Source organism: Lepisosteus oculatus, chromosome 12, assembly GCF_040954835.1.
Source record: "Lepisosteus oculatus isolate fLepOcu1 chromosome 12, fLepOcu1.hap2, whole genome shotgun sequence".
Lineage (NCBI taxonomy): Eukaryota > Metazoa > Chordata > Actinopteri > Semionotiformes > Lepisosteidae > Lepisosteus > Lepisosteus oculatus.
Window position 1 is genome coordinate 36,813,803 of NC_090707.1, and position 26,516 is coordinate 36,840,318.

Below are 26,516 nucleotides of genomic sequence, written 5' to 3' on the forward strand. Positions count from 1 at the left end.
CGGGGAAAAAAGTGTAATAGGGAACTTTGTCTGGGTACGAAAACACACGACTTGAGAGCACTATAAGGTGGCACAAGTGTTTAAGGGCACAATGTGACTATATGAGAGAGAACCAGGTTTTTTCTTTGCAAACAGTTGAGAATGATTGTCTTCCATGATTTTTGGATCGGAAGATGACTCTTTCTTGTACCTGTTTTTTTGTATAGTTTTGTATCTCCGGCTGCCTGAAAGGGCTGTCTGATAGCTCAGAATTGCAAGGAATGGGCCCAGTGCCCCATCAAAAAACTCTGCAAGTATATATAAAACTATATAAAAAAGTATATATACAAACTTAAAAATAAGAAAAACAAAACACAGAAAGTCAGGAAAACAAGCCAAAGTCCAGAGCTGGGAAGAGAACACAAGCGCAGTTCAAAGGGAAAGTCTAAAAACAGGCCAAAGTCCAAAACCAGGTATGTAATCCAGGAAAAGCAAAACGCCAGGAGCAGGAGCAATAACCAGGAAAAATCCCAGAAGCACTAAGTGAACAAAACACAAGGACAAAAAACAAGGAGCAGCAAACAAGAGAATGAGTCAGGGCAAGGAGGAAAATGCCATCAAAGGCAACACTTCAAGAAAGTCAGAATGTGGAGATCAGTGCAGAGGAAAACAATACTGACCACAGCATGGTCAGAGAGCAGGGTTTGAACAGGCCTGAGGGGGGAAGGCGTGGTCACCTAAGGGCACAAGACCAGGGATTGGCTACTGCTTGGTCTCGGCCTCCGCCGCCAGGCAGGAATAGCGACTAGAGCGTGGAGTGCCCCCTGGTGGCGAGATGGCGGAACCATAACTCTGCCCTTAGATGGTTTCAAAGAACTCAAATCGTTCCTTGGGTGCAATTGTCCCCCACTAGTCTGCTTCGATGCTGCAGTTCGTCGTGGTGGCCTTGAGGATGTCTTTGAATTACTCCCTGTGCCCCCCATCTTGAGCGTAGGCCATGTTTGAGCTCGGAAATAGAGACCTGATTTGGGATTCCGGAGTTGGACATCCGGACGACACAGCCCGATCAGCAAAGTTGACGATGGTTGATCATCCCCTCAGTGCTCACTGTGTTTGATCATGAGAGGATGTTCGCGTTGGGTCATTTGTCCTTTGGCTGTATTCACATGATATTCTGGAGGCAGCATTGCTAAAACCTCTCTTGTGCTTTGAGGTGTCTCCCGTGTCTACAACTTGCCTATTTAGAGTAGGGGAGGGATTATAACTACTTCATGACAAGTCTTGCTTGGGACACCAGCATACATATTATACTGCCCCAGTTCATAGGCTATACTTTCAGTCTGAAGCTCTGGGCAATCCCTGCTAGATGTGTCCATCAGGTGTATGATGTTCCAGGCCTTGAATCCGATTTTTGTAACCTTGTTGTTTTAGACTTAGGCAAAGGTGATCCCACTAGACAAGGTCATTTTGTCAGGAAAAGGTGACAATGCCCATGTGGGGTGAGCAGAAGGGATCCTTAAAAGGGCTGCTCACTTGCCTCACAGGGCTCATGTGCTAGATCTTCTTGTTGCGTCTTGTAGCTGCCATCACTGTGCCAGTCTGTGACCAGTCCCGTTCTCCTCATCATTATCTGATTGGCCCTGGGGCTGCAGTGCACATGCTGGAAGATGGTGTTTCCACTGAATGCGCAAGTGCAAGACCTCTTGGCTCATGCAGAAGCTGTCTCTGCTGGCGGGACTGGTCTGGACCTTTGGACGTCTCCTTCCTTTGCAACCTTCATCCAACGTCCCACCCATGAGATCCCGGCGTCATCCTCCGCCAGCTCTTCCGCTCGGGACTTGAGGAGCCGGGGCTGTGGGGTGAGTTCAAGAGGGGTTCACCGGAGGGGCCGATGGGTGGCTCTTTAAATTGAGGCAGAGCTCGGCTCAGGTTTCCACGGCGTGACTGAACAGCTGGAAATCCCCCTGCATTTCACCACATACATCTACCCATGTGTCCAACCACCACAACATGACACAGCGCACTCAAGTCCAAGTGAGATAAGTAACTGCCAGCAAAAACCGTGAGTGTGTTTTCTTGGCTTTGCCTTAAATAGCCAGATAGCGAGCCTTTTGGACGTACTACTATATAAATAATCATAATTACCCTGACTAATTGAACCAATGAATCAATGTGACCTATTGCTATTACACAGAAATATCCAGTAACATTGACTGAAATAGATTTATACATTAATATTTCAGCATACACCCAGACATTGACATATATACTGTATGTATGAGAACTCTTTATCAATATATCTGAAAATTTTCCCGACAAAAAATTGAAAATACAGTGTAATATGTTGTTCAATGCTATGTATATAGCAGTAATGTATATTAATTTATATTTAATGTATATTAAATTATATTACAGACACATACACATTCAATGTGTGCTCTAGAAATTCATATTTGAGTGGATACACTGTCACTGGAACCCAATAAAATGACATTAATAGATAAGCCAATATATAAAATCCTGGAAGATACTGATAAAGTCATATCAGAGGACCTACAATGAAACAAGGACCTTAGAACACAAGTAGAAACTAGGAGGAAGGAGGGAGAACAGGAAAGGGACTGACTGAGATACTTGGACCCATAAGCTGCTCGCAGCCTCTTGACCTTGATGGGATGTATGGCCTTGTCTTCCTTATGACCTTACAGTATGTTCAGAGCCAGAGCCTATTCTGGCAAACAACAGGCACAAGGCAGGGTACACCGTGGCTGGGACGCCAGTCCATCACAGGACACACACAGACATAGACACACCCCCACTCGCACACCAGGGCCAGTTTTCCCAGCATATAACGAACCCACTAGTATGTCTTTGGACTGTGGGAGGAAACAGGAGCACCCGGAGGAAACCCACACAAACACAAGGAGAACATGCAAACTCCACACAGATAACAGCCCAGGAATTGAACCCAGGACCCCAGTGCCGCAAGGCAGCAATGCTAACCCCTGCGCCACTTATTTTCATAAGCTCAGAAATGTAGAACGTTTCCAACTTTCCGCCTCACATGAGAGGAAGCCATTCAAGAATCTAAGTGCCTCATGGGGCTGATTTTGAAACAAACCAGAATATCAGCTCCAACAGCATGGCCTGGTACCTTTTGCCATTCTCCTACAATCCTCTACTGTAAGTAAAGACAGCCTCCTGTCCTCCGTTTCAGACGCACTTCCATGCCCTTTCCACTTGTCCAGCCTTATTTGTGTCTCACACTCCCTGTGGATTTGTCATCTCTGTCCAGGACTGAAAGGGTTCAGTCCCTCGGCAGTCTTCACGGCAAGAGACCGATCCCCTCAGCTGCCTACCTGCCGATACGAAGAAGATGCCGGCGCTGAGGATGATGTTGTGCCGCGTCTTGTAGAACTCGCTGGCTGCGATGCACAGCCCCCCCATGAACAGCAGGATGACGCTCAGAATGGGGAAGATGCTGGAGGCACGTACTGCACCTACACCGGGGGACAGAGGCGGACAGTGAGACCGGCGAGCTTTCACCCGGGAGATGCAAGACATATCACCGGAAAAAAAACAACAACTTTAAATGTCATTACGTTTCAATAATTCCCTTTAAGGCAGAAAAGAAATATAAGAACACCAAAACGGATGTGAAGAGATGCATTCCAGAATAATATTGCGGTATCTCAACGTATTCCAGACACACCAGGTAAAAAAGATTGCAAGATATGTTAGGAGGAACCTGCAATAAAAATATTTCATTCTGGCATTCATTCATATGTTAGTCGGGCATATTCACACTTTAATAGAATTTCTTGTCTTATTTTATATTGCGAGGAAAATCTCAATACGCAGCTTCCTGTGTGTTTCTGTCATCACTGTGATTTCTCTTATTTTGACGTTCTCCGTTGAAACTCTAAATACACAGAATCAAAAATATTATGTAGTTTAGCCCGGTGGGGCTGCTGGTACAGAACGAACACTTTGTGTCGTCCAGGTCAGGGCGGCTGTTGTGTGTCTCCCAGATGGGGGCTACACTTAAGGGGTACACTATGTGTAAACCACTTTGGTATGAAAAGCACTATACTTTGTAGGTCTCTAACTAATTAATCAGTTCAACATTTAATTGTGACCTCAATTGAAATTGGAATTTAAGAAGGACCCTTGAATGGCAGGAAGAAAGCTCCAGGTCAGAAAAAAACGTTCAGAGAAAACTTGCTTATGTCTGCACTTTTCCAAGCCCGAGATTTATGGTCTTTTATATCTCCTGATCACCTCTGGAAGTGCATCAGCATTAAGTGTGTCCATGTACTGTACCTTTCAGTGAATTTATGGATGGATGTCACAAGCCATGACATCTAGTTTAATGTGTCTTTAAAGAGAGGACATACCATCTGTGCCCATTAGCAAACCTGTCACTGATGCTCTGATGCTTTTATATGATTGGAAAAGCCTAATAACCAGTCATTAGCAGGGGTACCCAAAACCTAAAATTCTGGAGTGAAGCAATATGTTTTTTTTCCTCAAAAGTGGTAATTTTACCACAAGTTACTTTACAAAAGCGAAGATTTATCTATTTGGTCACAATTATCATTGTCTCTGGGTCTGTTAGAGGTGATGGAGTGTGAAAATCTCATCCATCCTGCAGGGTTAAGCCCCCTGACAGACACACAGACTAATGGTTCCTTGATATAGCTGAGGCCACTCTTACAGGTCTTTGTAATTTGCTAACATGTCTGAAAGCTTGTTTTACCATTAAAATTCATCACTTGAACCTGTTGGAAATCCTGTTCATTGCAAGATGAGGTTTCCTTCTTGTTCCCATGTTCCCACTCTTGACTGCCATGTATTTAGTGTCGGTCAATGATAATAAGAGAAAGACAAGCTTTAAATTACAAAAACAAAATATCGGAGGTGACTGATAATCTCTGCTTGAAAAGATTTTTTGTCTAACTACATCTGCAGCACTTCCTTAGCATCTTGTCTGGAGTTATGGCCCTCTAAGTAATCTGAGAAGCATTAGTGCTGTGTAATCCACACGTTTGTTCAATAGTGGAAGACACATCTGTGTTTGACAATGCATGTTGGTTTGTTTTTCCTTTGTACGAAAGGCGTGAGGATTAGCCTATAAATAAGTCAGGGGAATCTCCAGGAAAAGCTAAACATCTGTTGTTCTGGTCTGCCATTTTCAGGAAATACATTTTAGCAAGGTTCCTCGTCAAGTCTGCAGACTATGACTGGCACAGTGGCACAGTGGCACACTCACTATGACTGACTAGCAAGGTGACACACTGACTATGACTAACTGACACAGGGGCACACTGACTATAACTGACTGGCATAGGGACACACCGACTATGACTAACTGACACAGGGGCACACTGCCTATAACTGACTGGCATAGGGACACACCGACTATGACTAACTGACACAGGGGCACACTGCCTATAACTGACTGGCATAGGGACACACCGACTATGACTAACTGACACAGGGGCACACTGCCTATAACTGACTGGCATAGGGACACACCGACTATGACTAACTGACACAGGGGCACACTGCCTATAACTGACTGGCATAGGGACACACCGACTATGACTAACTGACACAGGGGCACACTGCCTATAACTGACTGGCATAGGGACACACCGACTATGACTGACACAGGGGCACACTGCCTATAACTGACTGGCATAGGGACACACCGACTATGACTAACTGACACAGGGGCACACTGCCTATAACTGACTGGCACAGGGACACACCGACTATGACTAACTGACACAGGGGCACACTGCCTATAACTGACTGGCATAGGGACACACCGACTATGACTAACTGACACAGGGGCACACTGCCTATAACTGACTGGCATAGGGACACACCGACTATGACTAACTGCCAGTTTGCTGACAAAATCACTAGATCGGGTCTTCCCTTCTCCTTGGTGCTCTCTGATCCCAGTGTCTGTCGACGTGATCTCTGAATGACTTCATCGTTCCCAGAACTGAGTTATCAGTCTGCTTCATGTGACCCTCTGGAACATTTTCAGCTTGTGAAAAAGTACAGGTTTGGGGTCGCTTGCTGCGAGAGTGGGTTTGAAAACTATACCAGCATGCACCAGGGCTGGACCGAAGGGGGGCCGGCATTTTTTCGGCCTTGATGGAGAAAGAGCATTTTCAATTTGCACCAAGGCTCACTTCTGCAGCTCTTGCCATACGGTTTTGTCAGGCCGTCATGTGTTTGTTTCACAGTCTGAGCCTGGTCTAGGTCTGGCTGCAAAACTCATCCTCCCATCGCTCCACCCCTTATCCCCCGCCCTCTCCCCCCCTCCTGTGGTGGATCTGTCTCCCTCTGTGGTTTGTGAAAGTGGGTTAGGTGTAGTGTTACAGCCAGCGGCCCAATTAAAAATTAAAGGCGTCTTCATTCTCGGATGCCCTACGCTGAGGACAACTGTGTTGCCCTCTCTCTCCCTCTGGTAACCCAGCTCACTGTACCCCTTCTGACTCCGACATCAACGAACATTCACCGTGCATCGCTCTTGCTTGGAATTCGATAGCCATTTTCTGCAGAATTCTCCCTGTCCTTTATTTCTCCTTATACTTACGGCTGCTGGGGAAAAGGGACAGGCCCTGGAGTGACCTTGCAGGCCTCATCATCATCATCAGCCAGCTTGGACCACCAGTTCCCTAGAGGTTGCGCACATTGACTGAGCAACTCAGGACTGGGAGGGGTCAAAGTTCACCAGGGGCTCTGTGGCTGTGAGCTCCCAGATTTGGTTGATACTGACAGAGAGGCCCGGGAGCGTGCAGTGACTTCAGTGAGATTTGCATCAACCCCTTTTCACTGTCATTGATCTCCAGTGTTGCCGTGTGGGGAGGAAATGATCGTACCTGAGTGCAAGTAAGATGTCAAGAGATTTAAGTCAAAGTCTGGGGGAGGTTATAAACAAAGCAATCTGATGACCTCTGGCAGCTCTGAAAAGCTGGGATGAAGGAGCCTTGTCTTGACAGACAGAGAACAGCCACTGTGTGACACACTGTGATGTGACACACTGGACAATCACAGCCTGACTGTGTCTGCGGACGGAAGGCCAGTTTATCATGGAACCACAGAGGGAAGGATTAAACAACAGGGCAAACTGGAACAGACACAGAATACTCAATCAAACTCTGGGGGGGAGAACATGCAAACTCCACACAGACAGCCCACCTCAGACCAGAATCAAACCTAGAACCCCCCCATCGTGCATAAAACAAACCTTTGTAGGACGAACCTCAAAGACAAACTTGTTTCCAAATTAAAGTAATTAACCCCCTTTCTTGGAGCAGGTACAAATCTCGCTCACATTCACACTCCACTTCTAGTTGACTCACAGAAGGTTGTTCCGGCTTTCATTCTAACTAAGCGCCCGATTACGTAATAGATTCTAATTCTAAGCAAGATCAGCTATGATTAACACGATCATTAATCACTGACTGAAAATTCCTATACGAGACCGAAGACCACAGGAATGCGGTTGTTCAGTAGCTTCGCCGCCGTCTCTCGACGCTGTACAAATCCAACAGACTAATGTCTTTCTAGGAGTGTCCTCTAAGACGGTACAGACCTCCAGCAGCCTGTTAATCTTGACCTCAGTGTCGTCTTTATTTTGCGAGATTAAACTGCGTTGATTCTATTTTGAACCTGATTAAAAACAGAACCATCCTCTTTCCATCTACATCATTCACTGGAGGCTGAGATTGGGTACAGAAATATCCCTGAGTGGGAGTGTTTCAAAACTCCTGCAATTAAGTTTGAGATAGATATATATATATATGCATATATATGATGCATTTTACTGCTGAAAGGACCAATCCATTATATATGAGTGTTTTTTCAAAAGCTCAAACCTGCCACAGCTGTTTCGCCCCGCATTGAATCAGCTTGAATCAGCCACTCTGACAGGCTCTTCAGCTCCACTAACCTGACACTCGACTCCGCACAGTTTCCCTGCCTCTGGAACCGGCTCAATGCCAACCCCAATCCATCGCCATGTGGGTCACCACTGGAGCGCCCCGAGATCTGTCCTGCTCGGATTTCAGAAGCTCAGGGAGGGCGGTGGGGGCGGGGTGTGTGTGTGTGTTGGGTGGGGGAGGTGGGGGGGGGCTGCTATTGGGAAAAACGAGGCCGTCTGCGGACAGCGACGCGGTGTCAGAGAAAATTCAGAACCAAGATCTGCAGGAAACGTCATCTTTCATGGGGGTTAACATGAGGCCTTGTCCGCTCCAGGCCCCTAAAGATCTCACAGTAGCAGTAAATAAACTACGGCTTAGGATTTTTCCACACAGCCTTTCGAGCTTTCGGGCTGTGGTCTAAGTGGGCTTCCCAGCCCTTTGGCTCCTATTCCGCAGCTCGTGCTTTTTATCCCCTTAGTCTTTAACTCTTCTGGGCTGGTGCGCTAGTACTGGTACTGGGCTGGTACAGTAATGCTGTACTGCGCTGAAGAACACCTGACTCTTCTAAATGGTTTAGAGCATGTAAGTGGGAAAAAGTGATTGGCATTTCTAAACGAGTTATTACAATGTTTAAAAATGCAAGAAGAGAGGCACATTGGCGCAGGCGCCAGCATCGCTGCCTCACAGTGCTGGGACCCTGGGTTCCAGTCTGGACCCGTGGTGCTGTCTGTGTGGAGCTTGCATGTTCTCCCTGGGTTTGTGAGGGTTTCCTCCAGGTGCTCTAGTTTCCTTCCACTGGTGGGTCCACTGGCTTCTCGGAAGACTAGCCCTGGTGTGATTGTGTCTGTCTGCCCTGTGACGGACTGGCGTCCTGTCCAGGGTGTACCCTGCCTTGCACCTGCTGCATGCTGGGACAGGTCCTGGCTCCCCTGTGACGCTCTACTGGATGAAGCAGTGGTGAAACATATTGTGGTGCTTGTCATCCTGCTTTTCCTTCAATACTGCATGTTAAGGACTGCTGTTAATCTCAGCACCCTAGGAGCCTGTGTGAGGAAAGGATGGGAGAGGAGTCACAGGCTGGGGCTTGATATGGGAGAGCAGCAACGGACAATGGGAGAAATCCAGAGGGGCCCTACCCCTTTAACTGCTCAGCACATCCAGCAAAGGTTTCAGCGTTTTTTTTTGCTGCAGTGTTCTCTGTAAGCCTCGGTGACTTACGATTTAATTAGCCCACTTCAGGGAGCACTATTAATTGCTCTGAGTTATGAGCTGAATGGACAAGAGCTTTGTCTCCCCCACCCCCATTAATATGTCCGCTTACAAGGATCCGCATTGTCTCCGGGAGAAGACCGGCAAGTTAACTTCCAGCAAAACGGTCCCATCCCGCAACAGACTCGGCTGCCCAGGGTCATCCGAAAGGATTTACAGCTCAACTAAATATCTCCAGCACAGGAACTTCCAGATACACTCTATTTCCTTTTCTTACAAGAGGGCAAGAAATCTGTTCGCTGGGGCTTTTCCGTTACCCTCTTGCTCAAGATGGGTGTCACAATTTGGGACTATTACACCCCACACCTACCCACACCCCCCCCAACAACACAGGTTTCTCACCCAGCGTGTATTCCACATCAGCAGTGATGAAAACATTTGGTTTCTGAAAACTAAAATCCCACTTTTGTGGAGGTTTTCTCGACCAACTTCTGGACAATGCTTAAAGCTCAAAGAGGGAATTAGGTTAGGAGCACAGAGGTACAAAGGTAATGTCAGACAGAAACCAGGAGGACTTTCTATATACAAGGACTTGTGGTTGTTTGGCGCGAAACTCTTGCCCTCTTGAGAAGGAGGCTCTGGGGTCAACGAGCTACTGAGCAAGTGTAGGAGCACGATGGGCCAAACTGACGCACCTCCTCTCACCAGTAACCCCTCTTCCACCTGTAATCCTCTTTAACGCACAGCCAGTGCCGGATTTCCCATTGTGCCTAAGGCCAACGAACTTTTTAGGGCCAAGAAGGAGGGAAACACCAGTGACAAACGAGAAATGAGCTGAAACAACACACTTGGAGCTAGGTGCTCCGAATCAATGATCATCCGCTCTCTGGCGGCTGTTCCAGAAACCAGCGGTATCGAAGTGATGGCCGCTCGGCTCGCCCCATCAATCACGCGGTTTAGCATTGGAATCGCTGAAAGGGCAGCGTGTCAATCGACATAATTCGGTTGCCGTTTACCCCTCTTTTTGCACATTTGCATGGAGTGAACGTGCCTGGGGCCTACGCACACCAGACTCCGGCCCTGCGCACAGCGGGACAACAGGTGTCACCTGACATGGCTGGAAACTCATCCTGGGCTTCTTCCTTGCGCGACGAGATTTCCGTTCGCCTCCCGCGCTGCGAACCCGAGCGTTGTTCTCAGCACTGGTCAGCCTGCCCTCTCCTTTGTCAATGTTCCTCCCCGGAGGAGCGTAAGAAACAACAGGAGAACATCTCCGAGGGCTTCTTTCATACGGCAGCGCTTTGCAGCCATCTGATTTTTCACCACAATGGCAGAAGTCTGCAATTTCCAACAGGCTCAGATTAATAGAGCGAGCTGTGCAAATTTAAAGTTGAATTCTGCTTGGCCGCGACCCTCCATATTCTTCCTAACGAATGCAAAAAGAGGCTGTGACATGCATTGCCATCAGCATCATCACCACTGCTCAAAGGGCTATTGTGGGCTCCTCTCGGATGGACATTCCTGTATATTGCAGCGTCCCACCCTGAATCATGAATCACACACTTGGTCCCACGATACACGAGCAGCGGTGGCCCCTGTTTCTGCAGACACAGTGCGATGGTTTCCCACTACTTAGCCAGACGAAGTTTCTGAATAAGCCCTGCTGGGGCATCTCCCCGCTTTTTTGCTGGACAGCCTGTGCTCTGGTGCTCAGTGGCAGCGCTGACAGAGAGACAGGCAGGAAAAAAGGGAAAATCGAACCGTATTGATCGGCACAACCGCAGTGTAGACTGGCGCCGGGCTGCTGTGAACACTGTGTACGCAGATAGCAACCCCCCACCCCCCCTCAAACATCACCGCCCAGCGACAATCCAGTCTCCAGAGGCGACCACGACGCTGAAGGACCCCACATACACACACACACAGACACGGGGTAACCCTCCCTCTCCTTTCCCAGAAGACACCACTCCTCTCCACGCTCTGCGCTGGACTCTGTGTCTTCTGCTCCCTGCTCCAGCGGTGCTCGGGATCGATCCGGCTAATTTAACCCTCGCTGATGATAGCGACTCTACAGAAGATGGATGCGGTTCACAATCAGTAGCCACCCACAATCCACCTCCGCCTTTTCCTCCTTCAGGTGTGTGGAATGTCAGCATTCCATGGCAAAGCGCTGATCCCCGCGGGAGTCCGGGAGCTGGCCTTGTTGCTGAAGCCGATTCCCAGGCTTCATTCAGGAAACTGCTGGATGGGATCCTGGGACCAATTCACTCCCATCTACCAAACTAGAGCTAGGAACAGGCCTCCTCTCGTTTGTAATGGTTCTGATGTCCTCATCTGCACTGAAACCCCACTTCTAGGCATTGTCACAGTGTTGTCATTTCATACTGACATACCTCTTGGAGGTGTGTCACCAGACTAGAGGGACTGAGTGGTCTCCTCTTGTTTCTAACGATTCTGATCTCCAAATGATTCGGTTCCATAGAAGAGTTTCTATCTTTCTGAGGGACTTGTCACTCCCACCTGCGCCTGGACATTGTTAATTAGGAGCCCTTGGGATAGAAGTCGTTAAGCAGAGGAAGGATAGGAGCCTGTTAGCTGAATTGCTCTGCAGCTCCCCAGCTGCACCAATGCACCTTTGCTCCCACGTAAAAAGCCAGTTCAAGCAAGATTAATTACCCCGTTCCCGATTCTGACCCCGAGGAACCAAGGATCAATTCGCCCGAGTGACCGAGAGCTCAGTTGGAAAGAAAATCAGAAGACGCAGGGGTCTTCCAGAATCAGGGACGACAGCCCCTTCTGCACTGTGTTAAACCACCCTACGCTACATTGCCCTGCCTTGAGTCCGTCTGTGCTGCACAGCTCTGCACTATACAACTCTACTCTCAATTCTGATGCTCTGAGCTTCTGCAGTCTAGTGTTCTGCACTCTCTTACCCTGCTCTCTCCTTTGATTCTCCAAGAAAAGCGCTGGTACCCCCAGAATGATCTGGCTATCAGCTCCGAGATACCAGGACGCAAATCTTTTCATCTATGAGACCTTCGTCCCATCCCCATTTTTACCCGGAGGATCTCCTCTTCTTGGTCGGATGTCGGTCCCTTATGGCCCGACCCCACTGCATGGTTTTTCATTGAGCTCTTGAATCCAGGCATTGGCAGTCTGTGTTTCCGCTATGTCCAGGAAAGCCCACCCTGGCACCTGGCTCTGGCACAGAGCTGATCAGATGCCACCTGCGCTGGGTGGCATCAGCTATAGTAGCTCGCACTTTGAGCAGCATGGATTCAGAGCATGGAGACTGGCTGATGGTTGCACATCGCCTGTCTAAATCAGCACATGTACTGACCTCTTTCTTGCCAGGGCTGGAACAAAACCTGTAGCCTTGAGCCAAGATCATGGGTGACTCCAGGCTAGGAGATAGCGAACACAGAAGTACTTACTGCCGACTGCAAGTGAGGAAAAAATCTGGTGTGTTCTTTAATACAGATAAAAGTGTTAAAACACAAACTCGCTAATTCACCCCCGAGTGAGCTATTGATTTCCTTAATTGGACATTTTTAATCATTTTCTGCTGCTGCAGTTTTCAGGTTGCGTGTCACCTTCAGCAAAGATAGCTAGGAATCTGCTCGACTGTTTAGCAGAAGTTTAGGCCAATTAAAAGTTCAATTAAGAAACTAAGAGCTCAGCTAGAACAAAAAAATCAAACCTTTAGGAACAGGCCTGGTAAACGCTGTTACAAAACATTGTTGCTCATTGCAAGAATTCTACTCAGATCTACTGATCCATCCAGGCATGATGTAAATTCACAGATGCAAAAAAATAAATGACACCCGTGTGTTATACACCTTTGCCCCAGTATATGTTTATTCGGTAGAATCAGATAAAACAACACCAACACCCAGGGGAGGAGAACAGAGTGATGAAGCCAGTTCAGAGATAGGGATTATTAGGAGGCCATGATTGGTAAAGGCCAGGAGGAAATTCGTCCAGAACACTAGCGTTAACTCTTTGACCAAAAAAAGTCAGAACCTCGGTTTTACATCTCATCTGAAGGACAGCACCCTTTTTCCACTATAGAGTCCCCACTACCATACTGGGACATTGGGACCCACACAGACCGCAGGGTGAGGTCATACAAGTATGGAACACTTACATATATGACCAGAGGGTCATAAACTCTGTGGAACATTTCCATGCCTAACAGATCTCCCTGGTCTCCATCGCTGACAAAAGGTCGAGGTGTCAGAATACCGCCCTGTTTTTCATCGCTTTGACTGGGCGATCGAGAAGAACCACATCAGGGGGATGGCTGCTTCAAACAGCGCCCTTTGTCTCCTGTGCTCAACGCTTTCCAGTGTCTCACATATCCGAATGCCAAAAAGCTGTGTGATCAGTCAGCCCTGCTAAGTGCTGAAATGCTTTTGGAGAATGGATCAATTTTACCGTTGGCATTAGAAAACGCCCCCAAGTGCAACACCCACCTGCACCAAGAGTGGGTCAAGCGAAAAGTTTTGAAAGTCTGGTCACGTATGACATGAGCTCTGGAAAGTGGATTTCAAGCACACCACACACTTCTGTTTTAAGCATGCCTCCTAATCTCCCCCATTTTATTTTGTTTTTCTCACAGAGGGAATTCATTGGCAGTGAGCAGCTTATGTTCACTCAACACGGGGCTGCTGGGATGCCTGCCCTGTAAAGGGCAGCTCTTTGATTGCTACGGGGGCAATGCCCCTGGGAGGGGGTCGCCTGCCTTTCCCATCAGCCCTCCGCGTGCGCCACAGTGACACTGGCGGTGATGACATCGATTTTATTGGTTTGCGGTTTGGGTCAGGAACCAGGCGCCACTCCGGAGGCCGTGTGCACAGACTCTGCAAAACGCACAGCGAAACCAAAGCGGGCCTCGCTGACAATGCAGGCGCCTCCTTCAGCGAGGCTTCAAATAGATCCACCCAGTGGATCTGGCCCATGTCTCTAGACTCTGCACTGTCCTGTCCTCATCAGCGGCTCCCGGCTCTGCTCCTTGGGGTTCTGAACTCTGCACATTTTCTTTGGTTCTTTAAGCCAGAAACAGCGCAAAGCCATGGGGAAGTCTAATTCGGTCCCGTCAAAACTTAATGAGCTCACCTTAGCTCTTCTCCCAGGTGTGGAGCTGCTAGTAACTAACAGAAGCACAGAAATGGCCTATGGTCTAATGGTCTAATGGCCTTCTGACCTAGGGACTGGAGTTGTAGAGCTCCTGCACTAGACTGCACCTTAATTCCCTCATACCAGTTCTCCAGTTTCCTCTTGCAGGGCATGGTCTTTGCCCGCTGTCCTCTCTTTCACTGCTTCTCTCCAGCCAGCTCCTGCTGCCTCCCTGTGCAATGTCTGCTGCCTTTGACACTGCAGATTGCGCTCAACGTCTGCTGACCATCTCTGCCAATCTCCTCCCGCATACGTCACCATCATCTTAAACTCAGCCTTTCCGAGTCTGACCTTCTTTATATCCTTCCTCCTCCTTCTCTCTTTCCCTCTTGATTCGGCTACCACCCTCCCCCTCCGATCGAGGAGGATCTGAGCATCAGGAGTTGATTTTGGTCAAAGGTAGAGACCGTTATGATGGTGCCGGTGACCCTTACTTGTTTGGTTCCTTCTCCCACTGGCCCAACCAAGCCCAGTGGATCTGCCCCTTGTCTCCAAATGGCATATTTGCAATGCCTGGCAAACTCTGAAAACCTGTGCCTCCTGGTTTTTATACAGTCTACAATTATCCTCCTCCAATTGATCAGCGGACATAGGGTGGCGGATCACTCCCACAGCCTTCTGGTGCTAGCCCTGCTGTCTTTTCATTATTATTTTATTATTTACACATTTCTACTTAAATGCACCAGTGGCAGTATGTACCATCGTCTACATACAGTACTGTACATGAATGCAAAACATTCTGGATTGGAAAATCTGCGGAGTGAATCATCAATAATGATGATGTCGTCACAACTCCCGAAGCCTGACTCCTCGAAACTACCTCCTCAAGATCACCAGCAGCCACTTCCTAAAAAGTTCCTTTTGCCGCGGAAAATCTTTTGTCCATGCGGCACATGCTCAGACTTCAGAGGCCGTGAGAGATACCTTGCAAGCTGACCCACGCCTCTGCTGTGCGTGGTGGGCTCGCCCTTTTAGTGCACTGCAGGAAGTGACCTGGCAGCCCAAACCCGCTGCTTAACGCTAACAGTCACAGAAGGTCTGAGTCCACTTTCTGCAGCCGGCAGGAAAGTAGAACTTCAATCCTAAAGAGGCAGATGGGGGGGGGGAGAAGGGAGTGACCTATATAGAAGAGGCTGAAATATTTATGGAAGTGTGTGTCCTAATTGGCACACCATTGGGAGCTGTATCCCAATCCTGTCATCTTTAAAGAAGTCATTTATACATCGTGCGCGTTCGCGCACCAATCGACACTTGCTCACCCCGTTTGACGCCGGCTGAGCCGGAAGTGGACAGGACACCTCCTATATTCCACGTGGAGCTGTGGACAGGACCAAGGCCAAACGCCCCCCCCCCCTCCAAAAAAAGTGGAGGTTGTCCATCATTTGCTGAGCTGATTAAGGTCAAGAAGCTATAGGTTTATGAGATTTTTTGGCATGTTTCAGAGTTATGTCTAAGTACCACTAAGTCTAACCATACTGCTAAGACCTGTAATCATATACAGTAGCTCTGGCTATGTAGGGTCTGTACTCAGTGGACCCCCTCCCGTCTGTAAGAATGGATTAGTCCTTTTGCTCTTCTCTTACAGGAAACTCTCCAGATTCTGTCCAAAACGCCCACAGCCCGTGTTCATCTCTGGGACTAGAGCCTCTGTGAAGAAGGCAGCTCCGCTCCACCCCTGCAGGGACTCAAACCCTCAAAAGCTCTGAACACGTCCGGTATGACACCAGTGGCTAACGTCACCTTTGCCAAGGGACTGACTCATGTCACCAGGGAACAGTGTGGCTATTGGCTCGGCCAGGATTCGAACCCGGTCGCTCGTTCAGAAAATGGATAGCACCACTCTCTGGACGGTGGATAACTGTGCCTCACCAAGAGTCCTGGTCCTCTATCGCCGGGGGAGACTGCACAACACCAGTGACTAGCACGGCTCTGCTCCTGCCAGGACTTCAATCACAGTCACTAGCGTTAGCAAGAAGCCTACAGCTCCACTTTGTAACCACCTGAGCATTTCTCCATTCCACCGGGTCTGCTGTGCTGCCCAGGTCCTCTAGATATTTTTTTTAGAAATCTTAGCATAAGGGAGATTAGAACTGGCTGAGCCCTGGTTTCCTGAGGGGCTCAACCAGTACCGCACTGGTACCAGTACACTTAACCAGGTGTGAACTCAAACCTGGGTCACGTCATTGGCTGGCTAGGATCAGGATTCCCTGAGAGGCACCACAGGGCTCCGGCTCTCTGGCAAAAAGCGCCCCTTGTAAACTGTCAGAAGCCTGCGGCCTCACGGTGAGATCAGGGCTTCCTCCACTGTCAGGCGTGTGCAGCACACTGGGAGTCGGATGACAAATGACCTTGCAGGTAGGCAAGTTGGAGAAAGTGTCCACGTGCCTCATTTACCCACAGCTGGCGTGGAAGAGGCTGGCCAGAAAGCCAAGTCTTCAAACAAGATTAATGAGAACACATGGTCTTCAAGGAAAAAAAAAAAGAAACTAATCAGAGTTTTAAAAAAGAAAGAAACACCACTAATTGCCGTTTGCTGCTATAACTATCACAAACTACGATGGGGCACGTCAGAAAAATGTTTGTCAAAGCCACCAAATTCTTGTGCACAACGCAGCTGAGCAGTTGAACTGACTCCTTTATGGGCTTGATCAGAGACGACTAGGAGGGGATCAAATATTCAAAACAACCTAAAATCCCCAAAGACAAAGCCGACCATATGGACGTCCTCAGGAAGTTCACAAAGCAAAGGACACAAGTGGACACTTGAAGTGGTGGGGGAGTTCATTTAAGACAGGGAATAAGAGGCACAGCTTTACACGGAGAGTTGCAGGAGCCTGGAACAAGATACCCCACCATTTTCTTGAAGCTGATACCCCGGCTGGTTAAGAAACAGCCCGACAGGATTCTCAGAATAAAGAGCAGGTAAGTGAGCTAGAAAAGTGACAATTAAGGTCTGGATGGACAGAATGGCCCTCTTTGATGTGTCCACTTTCTCATGTTCTTGATAACGCTTGCTGAAAGAGAAGGAGATGGGATGTGGCTCCTATAGTTCCTACACATAGGGGGGTACAGATCAGCTCCAAACTGAGCCGCAGGGGCACAGAGGGGGCGAAAAGGAGAGAGAGGTAGGTAGGGGAGTCACAGACAACTTACGTAAGAAGTACTCTGCTGTGTCTGCTTCGTAGTCTGTGTCCTCAGGAAAGTGGTCTATCTGTTTACACAGCCCTTTAAAATTTCCTGCAGGAACAAACAGAAAGGCATGGTTAGGCACCCAGAGCCGAAAAAAATATCTTCTTTGTTCAATTTTTCTTAAGCTTTACCGTGCTGGGGGGGGTTAGGGCTGGGACATGATTTCACTGTCTCATTCTAAAGCACAGAACCAAGCCTGAGCTGCCTTACTGATGCGATGACACACAGACCACACACATGTCTGCGCTACATGCAGGTGGGAGGGGACGCACACTGGAGACATCAAGCAGGTTGCAGTGACCTTAAAGAAGCGACCTGTGAAAATGTTCTATGTGCTTATGTTGATGAATCATCACTGTATTCCTCTAGATGTGGTGAAGTGTTGAGAAAAGGACAGCAGAATGTTAGCATGCAGAATGAAAGGCTTGGACCGTAGGTACAGAGGGATCATGTCGAAATCATCCACATTGACAAATAAGTCTTTCCTGGGAATTCCGGTTTCTAATTTTGCTCACCACATTCCAAAGGCAGGCATTGTTATTTTGGAGTCCAGAGATGAGGAACAGTGAGTGATTCCTGAAGCCAAAGGAATCCCGAAGCCATACTGAGGACAAAGGAACTGAATCTCTTCAGTCCCGATAGTCAAGCGGTCAGGAGTCATAAATTCGTAACCTTGGAAGGCGGTGAAAACATTCCCCCCAAGGGACTGCTTCAAGATAGGCCCTCAAGAGTATAAATTAATATTCTTTCAGCAAAATCAGTTCCTGATGCGATCAACTGGGGGCGTCTCACACAATCTAGCCTGCCATGCTGTTGAGATGGACTGTCTGGGAACCTTTCGTCAAGACACTGGATGGGTTTTCAGCAAGTCAACAATGTGGCGACTTACAGGACTTCCACAAAGCTCCCGACTTTGTGCCTAATTCGAAACTCGGGATTTTCTTCTCTAGAATGCCAGTGAATGGATTTCGGTGCCGAGGTCTGAGAAACTGGGACTGCGGCTCCCCTTTTTAAATGAGGTCCAATGAGGGCAAATGACAGGGAATGGTACCTTTGAGAATGGAATGGCAGGTGAAGGCCTTTGATCGAGTGGTTTGCAATTTTTCACCCCTCCCCCCCCACCCACGCACGCTCACGCGCAAACAAAAAAAAGTGCTGAACTGCTCGTGTCCACCTGGTCCATCAGTCATGAGCGCTGCTGGCCTGATCGGACGGCCATTGATTTTGTTTCCTCACTCTGCCGCAGTGACGCGGGGGGGCGACCGGAAGGGAGGGGGGGGAGGAAAAGAGACAGAAGGGGGCGCTGGAGGCCGAGAGGGGGAGACACAGGGAGAGCCTGGGAAAGGGAGCTAGAGCATTGCCGAGATCCCACTGGAGTCTCTCTGCATCTTCTGCTTCATTTAACGAGCGCCTTAATTACCCTCGCTTTCCACACGCCCAGCCGCAATTAAACGGGGGCTTCGTTAATTGATGATTTGGGGTTCAAGTGAAACGACTGTATCAGTTGAAGCCAGCGCTGTTTCTCTCTCTCACACACACACACAGTCTCACACACAAGGACGTACAGTGCCTATAGAAAGTCTACACCCTCCCGGGACTTTTTCACATTTTACTGCGTTACAGCGTGGATCCATGATGCATTTAACTGAGCATTTTTGCCGTTCATCAACACAGAGTACTCTATAATGTCAAGGTGGAAAAAAAAATCCAGACATTTGACTCGCTTAATTAAAAATAAAAAACAGAAAATAATGGAATGCATATGTATTCACCCCACCCAGAATTAATACTTGGGAAGACCACCTTTGGCAGCAATTCCAGCTGTGAGTCTCTTTGGGTAAGTCTCCCTCAGCACTGCACATCTTGACACTGGAAGTTTTGCCCATTCTTCCAAGCCCCATCAAGCTGGATGGGAACCGTTTGTGAACGGCGATTTTGAAGTCATTTCAGAGATGCTCAGTTGGATTGAGGTCGGGGCTGGCAGTGTGGTCTAGCAGGGGTCCGGCAGTTGCTGGGTTTCTGATTGGTGGGGGAGGACAACTCTGAAGCTTTGCTTTAAGCCAGGCCTTAGCTTAAACTCTTCCACGGGTCTCTTTTGCAGATCCTTCTAAAACCGTGGGTAACCCTCACGTTCTAACCAAAGGAAAAGAAAGGAGGAATGTAGCTACTGCAAGGTCCTGTAAGAATTCTGTTTGCGGGAACTGCTTTGCTTTCTGTTTGCGCGTTCATCCCTCCATTTTCTAATTGCTTTAGCCAATCCAGAGTCGCGGGGAAGCCTGAGCCTGTCCCAGCAAGCGACAGGTACAGTACAAGGCAAAGTACACCCTGGGTGGGGTGCCAGATCATTACAGGGCACACACAGACAAAAATGCCTGCTTGTGCATCACTATTAACGAGGCTCGTCCCAGCCAGAGAGAGGAAAAGTAATTGAATCAGAATACAATTGAAACACGTCCCTTTCTGCTTTTCCTATCGTCAAGCTCCAGGCTCAAAATTTCCTTTAATTTGTTTTTTTAACTGAACAACATCAGCAGATGGAGAACCAATGGACATTTGCCACAGCCCTAACAGGAGCAAGCCCTGCTCAAGCGTACTCCTGCCGAGGATTTGAACCTGCAACCTTCCAGGAACAAGACCAGGGCCCATATTGCTATGCCACACAACAGGAGCGAACAACCTTAACCTCCATGCTGCCCCAAAAATTCCAGGGTATGCTGGCAATCCCCATGAGAAAACAAATGTAGTCATTTAGCAATAAAAGGCTTATTCCACAATATTCCATGATTATTATAATTCTGTAGTTAATCTTGTTACAGTCATATTGCCATTCCTATGACAAACCAATATGAAAGGCCCATTATTGATGCATCCTTACTGGGCAAACCAGACTGTCCCATATTTCACCACAGGTCACTACAGTTTATTGCAGACTGCGCTGATTGCTGTAGTGTGCTGTCACCCAAGCAAGCTGAGATCTGACACCACCAGTCCAATTTCGAGCACTGTCCTCTGTCAGAGAGTTTCAACAGACACACCTCCCTGCAATGATCGAGCTTCTTCAAACCTTGGACCCAATGTTCTGTTGGCGTCTTTTCTAAGCAGTCTTCTGGAGAAAACCCCCTTGGGGGTAGAATCTTGTCCCACGTGTGTTCTTTAAAAAAATGTCTTTTGAGCTTAATTTTGCACACATAAAAGGACTCAATTCTAATTGTAAAGTCCCAAGGCTGTGTCTAGTGTGTCTCTGTACACCTGACATATATAGTCATATCCTGAAAAAACACATTAAACTCCTAAGTATATTAGTTTGTTATAAGGTCAGTTCAGTGCTGCCTTCTTGGGTCAATTAAACTAATTGATAGTCTTGAACCTCTGTCAGCTGGGTGACAGGTGTTTGTTGTTGGGTAATTGATCTCACAGAAGAGTTGTGAACGGCCTATTAACGTGTCTTGCTTAAAGCTGGAGTCTGAGAAGGACACTGGACCTTTTAAAAATTCCAACAATCTTGAATATATTTAAGAAGAAAGAAACTGGAGATAGATTTACCAGGTGCAGGTGAGGAAAGAAGAAATATTGGATTTTTAGGAAAACCCTAAAGACAACTGTCAGTGAAATCACCAGGAAATCTGTCTCCAGAGTGCAAGAGTGAAAGTATTGAAATTCACAGATTGCAGAACGCTGAGACAGCAAGATTTCAAAGGCTACAGACGTATACCTCTTGCCAGCACGAAGATCAGAAAAGCCAGACTTGAATTTGCTCAAAAGGACAAAGATGAGCCGAGAGAGTTTTAGAACAAAGCTTTACGGACAGATGAGACCCGGCAAAGGAACTTCAGATGCTCCCAAATTCACCACCTCATCTGTGAAGCGTTTTGAGAGTAAAGTCATGGCCTGAACATGCATTGGGCCATCACAGAAACTGGCTCGCTCATCTTTCCTCCTGATGGAACTAATGACCACAGCAGCAGACTGAATTCTGAAGTTCACAGAAACTTTGTCTGTCCTAAAGCACATAGCCAAATCAACCAAGATGCTCTCACCATTTAAAGAGAGCAGCACTGTACATGCTGCAGAGATTTGTGACGTCACAACACCCTACCAATAGGCAAAAACGCCAAGTGTCTGCAGCAAACCATCTCTGATTACACAAAGAGTTTGATGAGCTCAGTGCATCACTGATGTAATGAAGATATTTCCTCAAAGGGATATGCAACCAAATACTGACTTTTCCACTCTGAAATGTTCTCAAAGTGATTGCGCTGAAATATTTATGGTCACTTGAACTGACTGACTGGAACAACAAATTCATTTGTATTCTAATCTGATCGAATTCACGGAATTAATCAAACATAAAACAGACTGTACTTGTATGGTATTCGTTTGAATGAGTTGCATGATCACACAGATTGCTTATTGGTTGGTCAAAACTAAGTTTACAGTTTTTACCCCAGTACTTTTGGAGGGCACCGTAACGATCTGTCTCAATTAAGTTCCTAAAAAAACAATAAACAAGAGTTGCAACAGATAGCAAAAAAGGTTCTACACAATGTTAAGACACAGAGCTGTAGTGGAAAAGTCACTATAAATGTAAATCAGAGGAAGAAAACAATTTATAGCTCTTGATGGCTTTAAAAGACTAGTATTGTATAATATGTTAAATTACAATTTCTGGGAAGAAGCCCATTGAAAAGACAAATATAACTTATTATGGAAAAAACAAACATTTTTCCAGCAAGCAAGATGTGTTTTTATTCTGGAGTTAGGCCAGTAATGCGTAGCTCATCCATCCATACGCTAACTGATATATTTCCAATTTAGGGTCACAGGGGAGCAAGAGTCCCAGCAAGCAATGGGCACAAGGTAGGGGACACCCTGGACGAGACGCCAGTTGATCGCAGGGAATGCACAGCTCACCCCTGGGCTCAAAGCAAAAGTTTTCATTTGGCAAAAGCTGCCGACGTGACAGATCTTGAGGTGTCTAATAAACCTGTGCACCAGTGTATAAAGATATATTCAAAGGTCACAGAAATATAGCGAGTGATATAAAGTATCACAGGCGGTTTTAGTAATGTGGCACAGGACCGGTGCTGGAGAGCTGAAAGAGAAAACTATGGGGCTCAGAAGAACAGCATCTCTGTGCGTTACTCCAGCTGTTCAGCTGTATTTTATATAGCACCTTTAAAAGCTATCGTTTCACAGCCTTTCACAGTACTTAAAAACAAATTACACAAAATAAAATTAAAGGCGATTCTAAGCGCACAGCTCAAGAGAGAAATGCTTCTTTCTAGCCCATGATTCAATAGGATTTGTTTTCCTTAGAATAATAGGGGAATTCCCCTAGTGTGCAGGAGAATATTTAAGGCGGACGGAGAAGCTTACACAATGGGCATGCTCCTACAACTCCAGCAATAAATGATGATGTGCAGCTCAATAGGTATCAGAACCACTCAGTTTAGTCATACAGCAAGCAGCAGACCCACTATAAAGACGAACAACAGGAGCTTTCTGCTGAACAATGAAGCCAGTCTGATAATGACGCCCACATCAGACACCCCAGAGTGTGGAGCTGATGCAAGAGACAGATGCAAGGCAGTAATCAGCCTAGCTGACTTAATTAAGACCTGATTTCGCTGCTCTCGCTGGTGAAAAGGGTGCTTAACAAAGACATGGTTGTAATTAATGGTATCTAGAGAATAGTGGATGGGCGACCATCTAAGTAAGGCCTTATTCATTTAAGAATTGAAGATCAAGAGATCCGCAGGCTTCTTAAAATGGCCCGCAACCTCGTTTATAATAATTCTTTGTGTTTATATAGCGCCTTTCATCCAAAAGTGCTTCACACACACAGGAGGGGCAACACACTGCACACAGCAGCCCCTCTACACAGCAGATCAGGTGCAAAAAGGGAGAAATTGCCCCAACACTTGAAGCAGGGGAATTTAGGCAGGCTAGATCCCAAGACAGAATGTAACCGGGATATTGGGGTTAACACCCCTACCCGTACAGTCTGAGCTCTGGGATCCTTTAATGACTGAACAGTCAGGACCCCCATCCAAAGGGGTATCCCTACAGTATGTAGAAATCTGACTTTGGCCTGGGGAACATTGCTCCCGATCTGGCTGGAGGGAATTTTAAGCAGACACCTGCTGCTGTACGTGACCCCCCAGAAAGGCAGGATAACGTCATCAAGAACAGACAGTGGATCATGAGGAGAATGCAGACTCTCAAACAAACTTTCATGGCGATAACATGTCTGGATTCGGACAATCAAACCTTTGTAATACTGTTGCAATTCAGGGCACTGTGGGACATACACTGTATCTTATGTGTGTCTCCTTCGGTGCTCTCCGGAATTGGCCATTTTCCTTACAATTAACCTCATCTCAAACCTTCACTGGACAACCGGGTCCAAACCACAGCACAGCTGATGTATCAGCCCCTTGGTGTGTGGTGTAGCTTCTAATATGAGAACAACACTTGCTGTCTAGGGGTCCACCAGTTGTAGAGAATGATTCTGACGCCCTGGTAGACAACAGATAAATTCACTGTGTTAAAAGCACAAAGTATTGTAATTCAGAAAGCACTGTCAGCTAAAACAATGAGCAATAGTACTGTGAGGGAATCTAGGAATATGCTCTTTACCCTTGATATTATAGAATACTATCTTTAGGCTCAGATTCCTTTTCTGAGTGCCTTCCAGATGCTGCGACTCAAAATGACAGATGGGAAGTTGAAAGGAGGAGCATGGGTCACTGATGCCTATGTAGGCAATGTATTGTATAATTTACTGTCCGATTGTTTTAGGCGCCCGAGCCATTTAAGTAGCTGTCCAGTGAAAACTGCTCACTCAACGATACGGTATTTCACATCCTGGTAGCCACATCCTCACTGAAATCCGGGCTTCGGGAACCAGTAGAACAATGCCGAAGAAAGTCATTAAAAGTCAATTAGCAGCTCTGGCAGACAAATCTCAGGCCCTGGTTTCATGGCCGTAATCAAACAAGGGCCTCTCTCCTGAATTCCTTGGCTACAATAAAAACAAATTGTGCAAAAAATTCATATAATGTCTTCTCACCTTTTTCAAGGGTTGCATGTTCTTACAGGTCTATACAGGTGTACCTGTGAAGCACTGCGCTATATCATCCAAATTTACTAACGCTGACTTTAGGGACCCGGAAATAGTCACTTTGCAAAACCCCTTCTTCATCCACAATATATACATATACTGTACATGCTGTCATCCAATGCTCAGTTTTTTTACTTCCTTGCATTTGGAAAAAGCTATTATTTTTCACCACCATTTAGGCATAAGTTCCAAATGTTAAGCAGCTCAGTCCTTGCAGGCTATGATACAGGAATTGTCCATGATCTATTAGAATTAATGTGCCGCTAACCCACTGCCATCCAGTGATGGGGAGCAGGCATTGGACCCCCAGAGGTTTCGCACCTCTCCCTGGGGACTTTTACTTTCCTCTCTCCCATGCCCACAAAGCTCTCTGCTGCTGAACAAGGTTGTCGACTGCTGTATAATCCTGTAAAGCTCTCTGTGGCAAGCCGTTGAGACGGGTTCTATAGCAAATAAAAGACTGATTGATTTATTGATCGATCCATCGATTGATTGAAGATACGAACTTGGTAGTGATGAAGAAGAAATACACACCTCCTCCAAAACTGAAACTGCAAGGCCTTTCACATGCTAACGATGTCAGTAGCCATCAAAAGGGAATTGGAGCCCATGCATTAAAATAAAGTTTCTAAGTGTTTCTCAGTTGTAATGTACACTTGACCATCTTTGTAAGATTTCGATTTGTGAGACCATAAAAGGGGTATTCTAAATACAGTTGAAGTCTAAGCTTACAGCTTGAAGCTTGAAGTCTAAAGCAGGGAGACAGACACCTGTGGTGTGCAATACTTACATGTGCGACATTTAAAAATGTTTAAGGCATACCATCGTCCCATACATTGAAATCTGTATGTTAAAACTAAAGGTTAATTCTCAATATACAGTATAGAAGTCCTAAAAAATATGCTTCTCTAAAACTGACATTTATAGTAACTGACAGAGATGGTTCAAAGTGTAAAAGTTACCTGTAAATGCACATAAACAAAATGCACTTTCGGGTGTTTCTGTTTGTTTGAAAACAATTTAGAAGTGCTTTCAAGCCTCTCTAGGTGCAAACTGGATTGGCACTGGTGCAGACAGCATGTTACATTCGGGTCAATACACATGCAAACCAATCTAATTACTATGTTTAAGAAAATGATGTGCAAGAGTAATAATATAGATACAGTGGCATAACTTCTCTCTCTTCTTCTTAATATTAACAAGACAAAAGTGGTGTGTTCCAGCGTCGTTGTAGCAGTGCCAGGACATGGTCCTGTGCCAACATAGACTGTGCCCAGTGGGGCACTTTCTCACCTCCCCTGCTCTGTGTCAGCCTCTGAGGTGAGATCTCCCACCAGGTCGCTAATCAGACTAATGGCTAAATTAAAGGCCAGGCTCTGCCACTCTCTCCACACCCTGGGGCGGCGGGTCTGTCTTCTGCCCCTGCACTGGCTAGATCACTGGGGCAGTCGAGCCCATTGTAACCGCAGTGATTGAACCAGTCTCGTGTAGAAAAATCACAGGAGTGCACTGCCTTAATGTGGATCGAATCATTAGACCTCCCATTTTCAATACGCCTTGTCCTTTAATCACAATATTAAAAAAAACATTTAAAAATAATAATCAGCTAAATAAGTGAGCACAGCCAAGCTCAGTTCTCTTTCAAACTTTTTTTTTAGGTTTCCCGAAGATAGAATGAGCTTGTCTGCTTGTAAAGCGCTACAAATTAGTTTTCTTGTTCCCTGCCAAATCGCCCCGGTCTTGGGAGGGAAATACTCCAGACAGTTTCCCAGGTATGCTCAGAGACGGGCACATCTACATATTTACACATTCTTCGTTGCTGGCCTTCGAAACGCCACGCAGTTCTTGGGCAAAAACCCGACAGAAACACAAAATGACTACAAGCTGCCGGC

The 26,516-nt window shown here is 46.9% G+C and overlaps 1 protein-coding gene across 1 annotated transcript in view; it reads right to left on the bottom strand.

The window, feature by feature from the left end:
- The window catches only part of cacng2a (calcium channel, voltage-dependent, gamma subunit 2a), a 69,654-nt gene that overhangs the window by 3,945 nt on the left and 39,193 nt on the right, over positions 1 to 26,516 (bottom strand). The window contains exons 2-3 of the mRNA XM_006636822.3: positions 17,466 to 17,549; positions 3,339 to 3,479 (exon numbers count right to left, since the gene is read on the bottom strand). Coding sequence (XP_006636885.1) covers positions 3,339 to 3,479; positions 17,466 to 17,549 — 225 coding nt within the window. The remainder of the gene's footprint in view (positions 1 to 3,338; positions 3,480 to 17,465; positions 17,550 to 26,516) is intronic.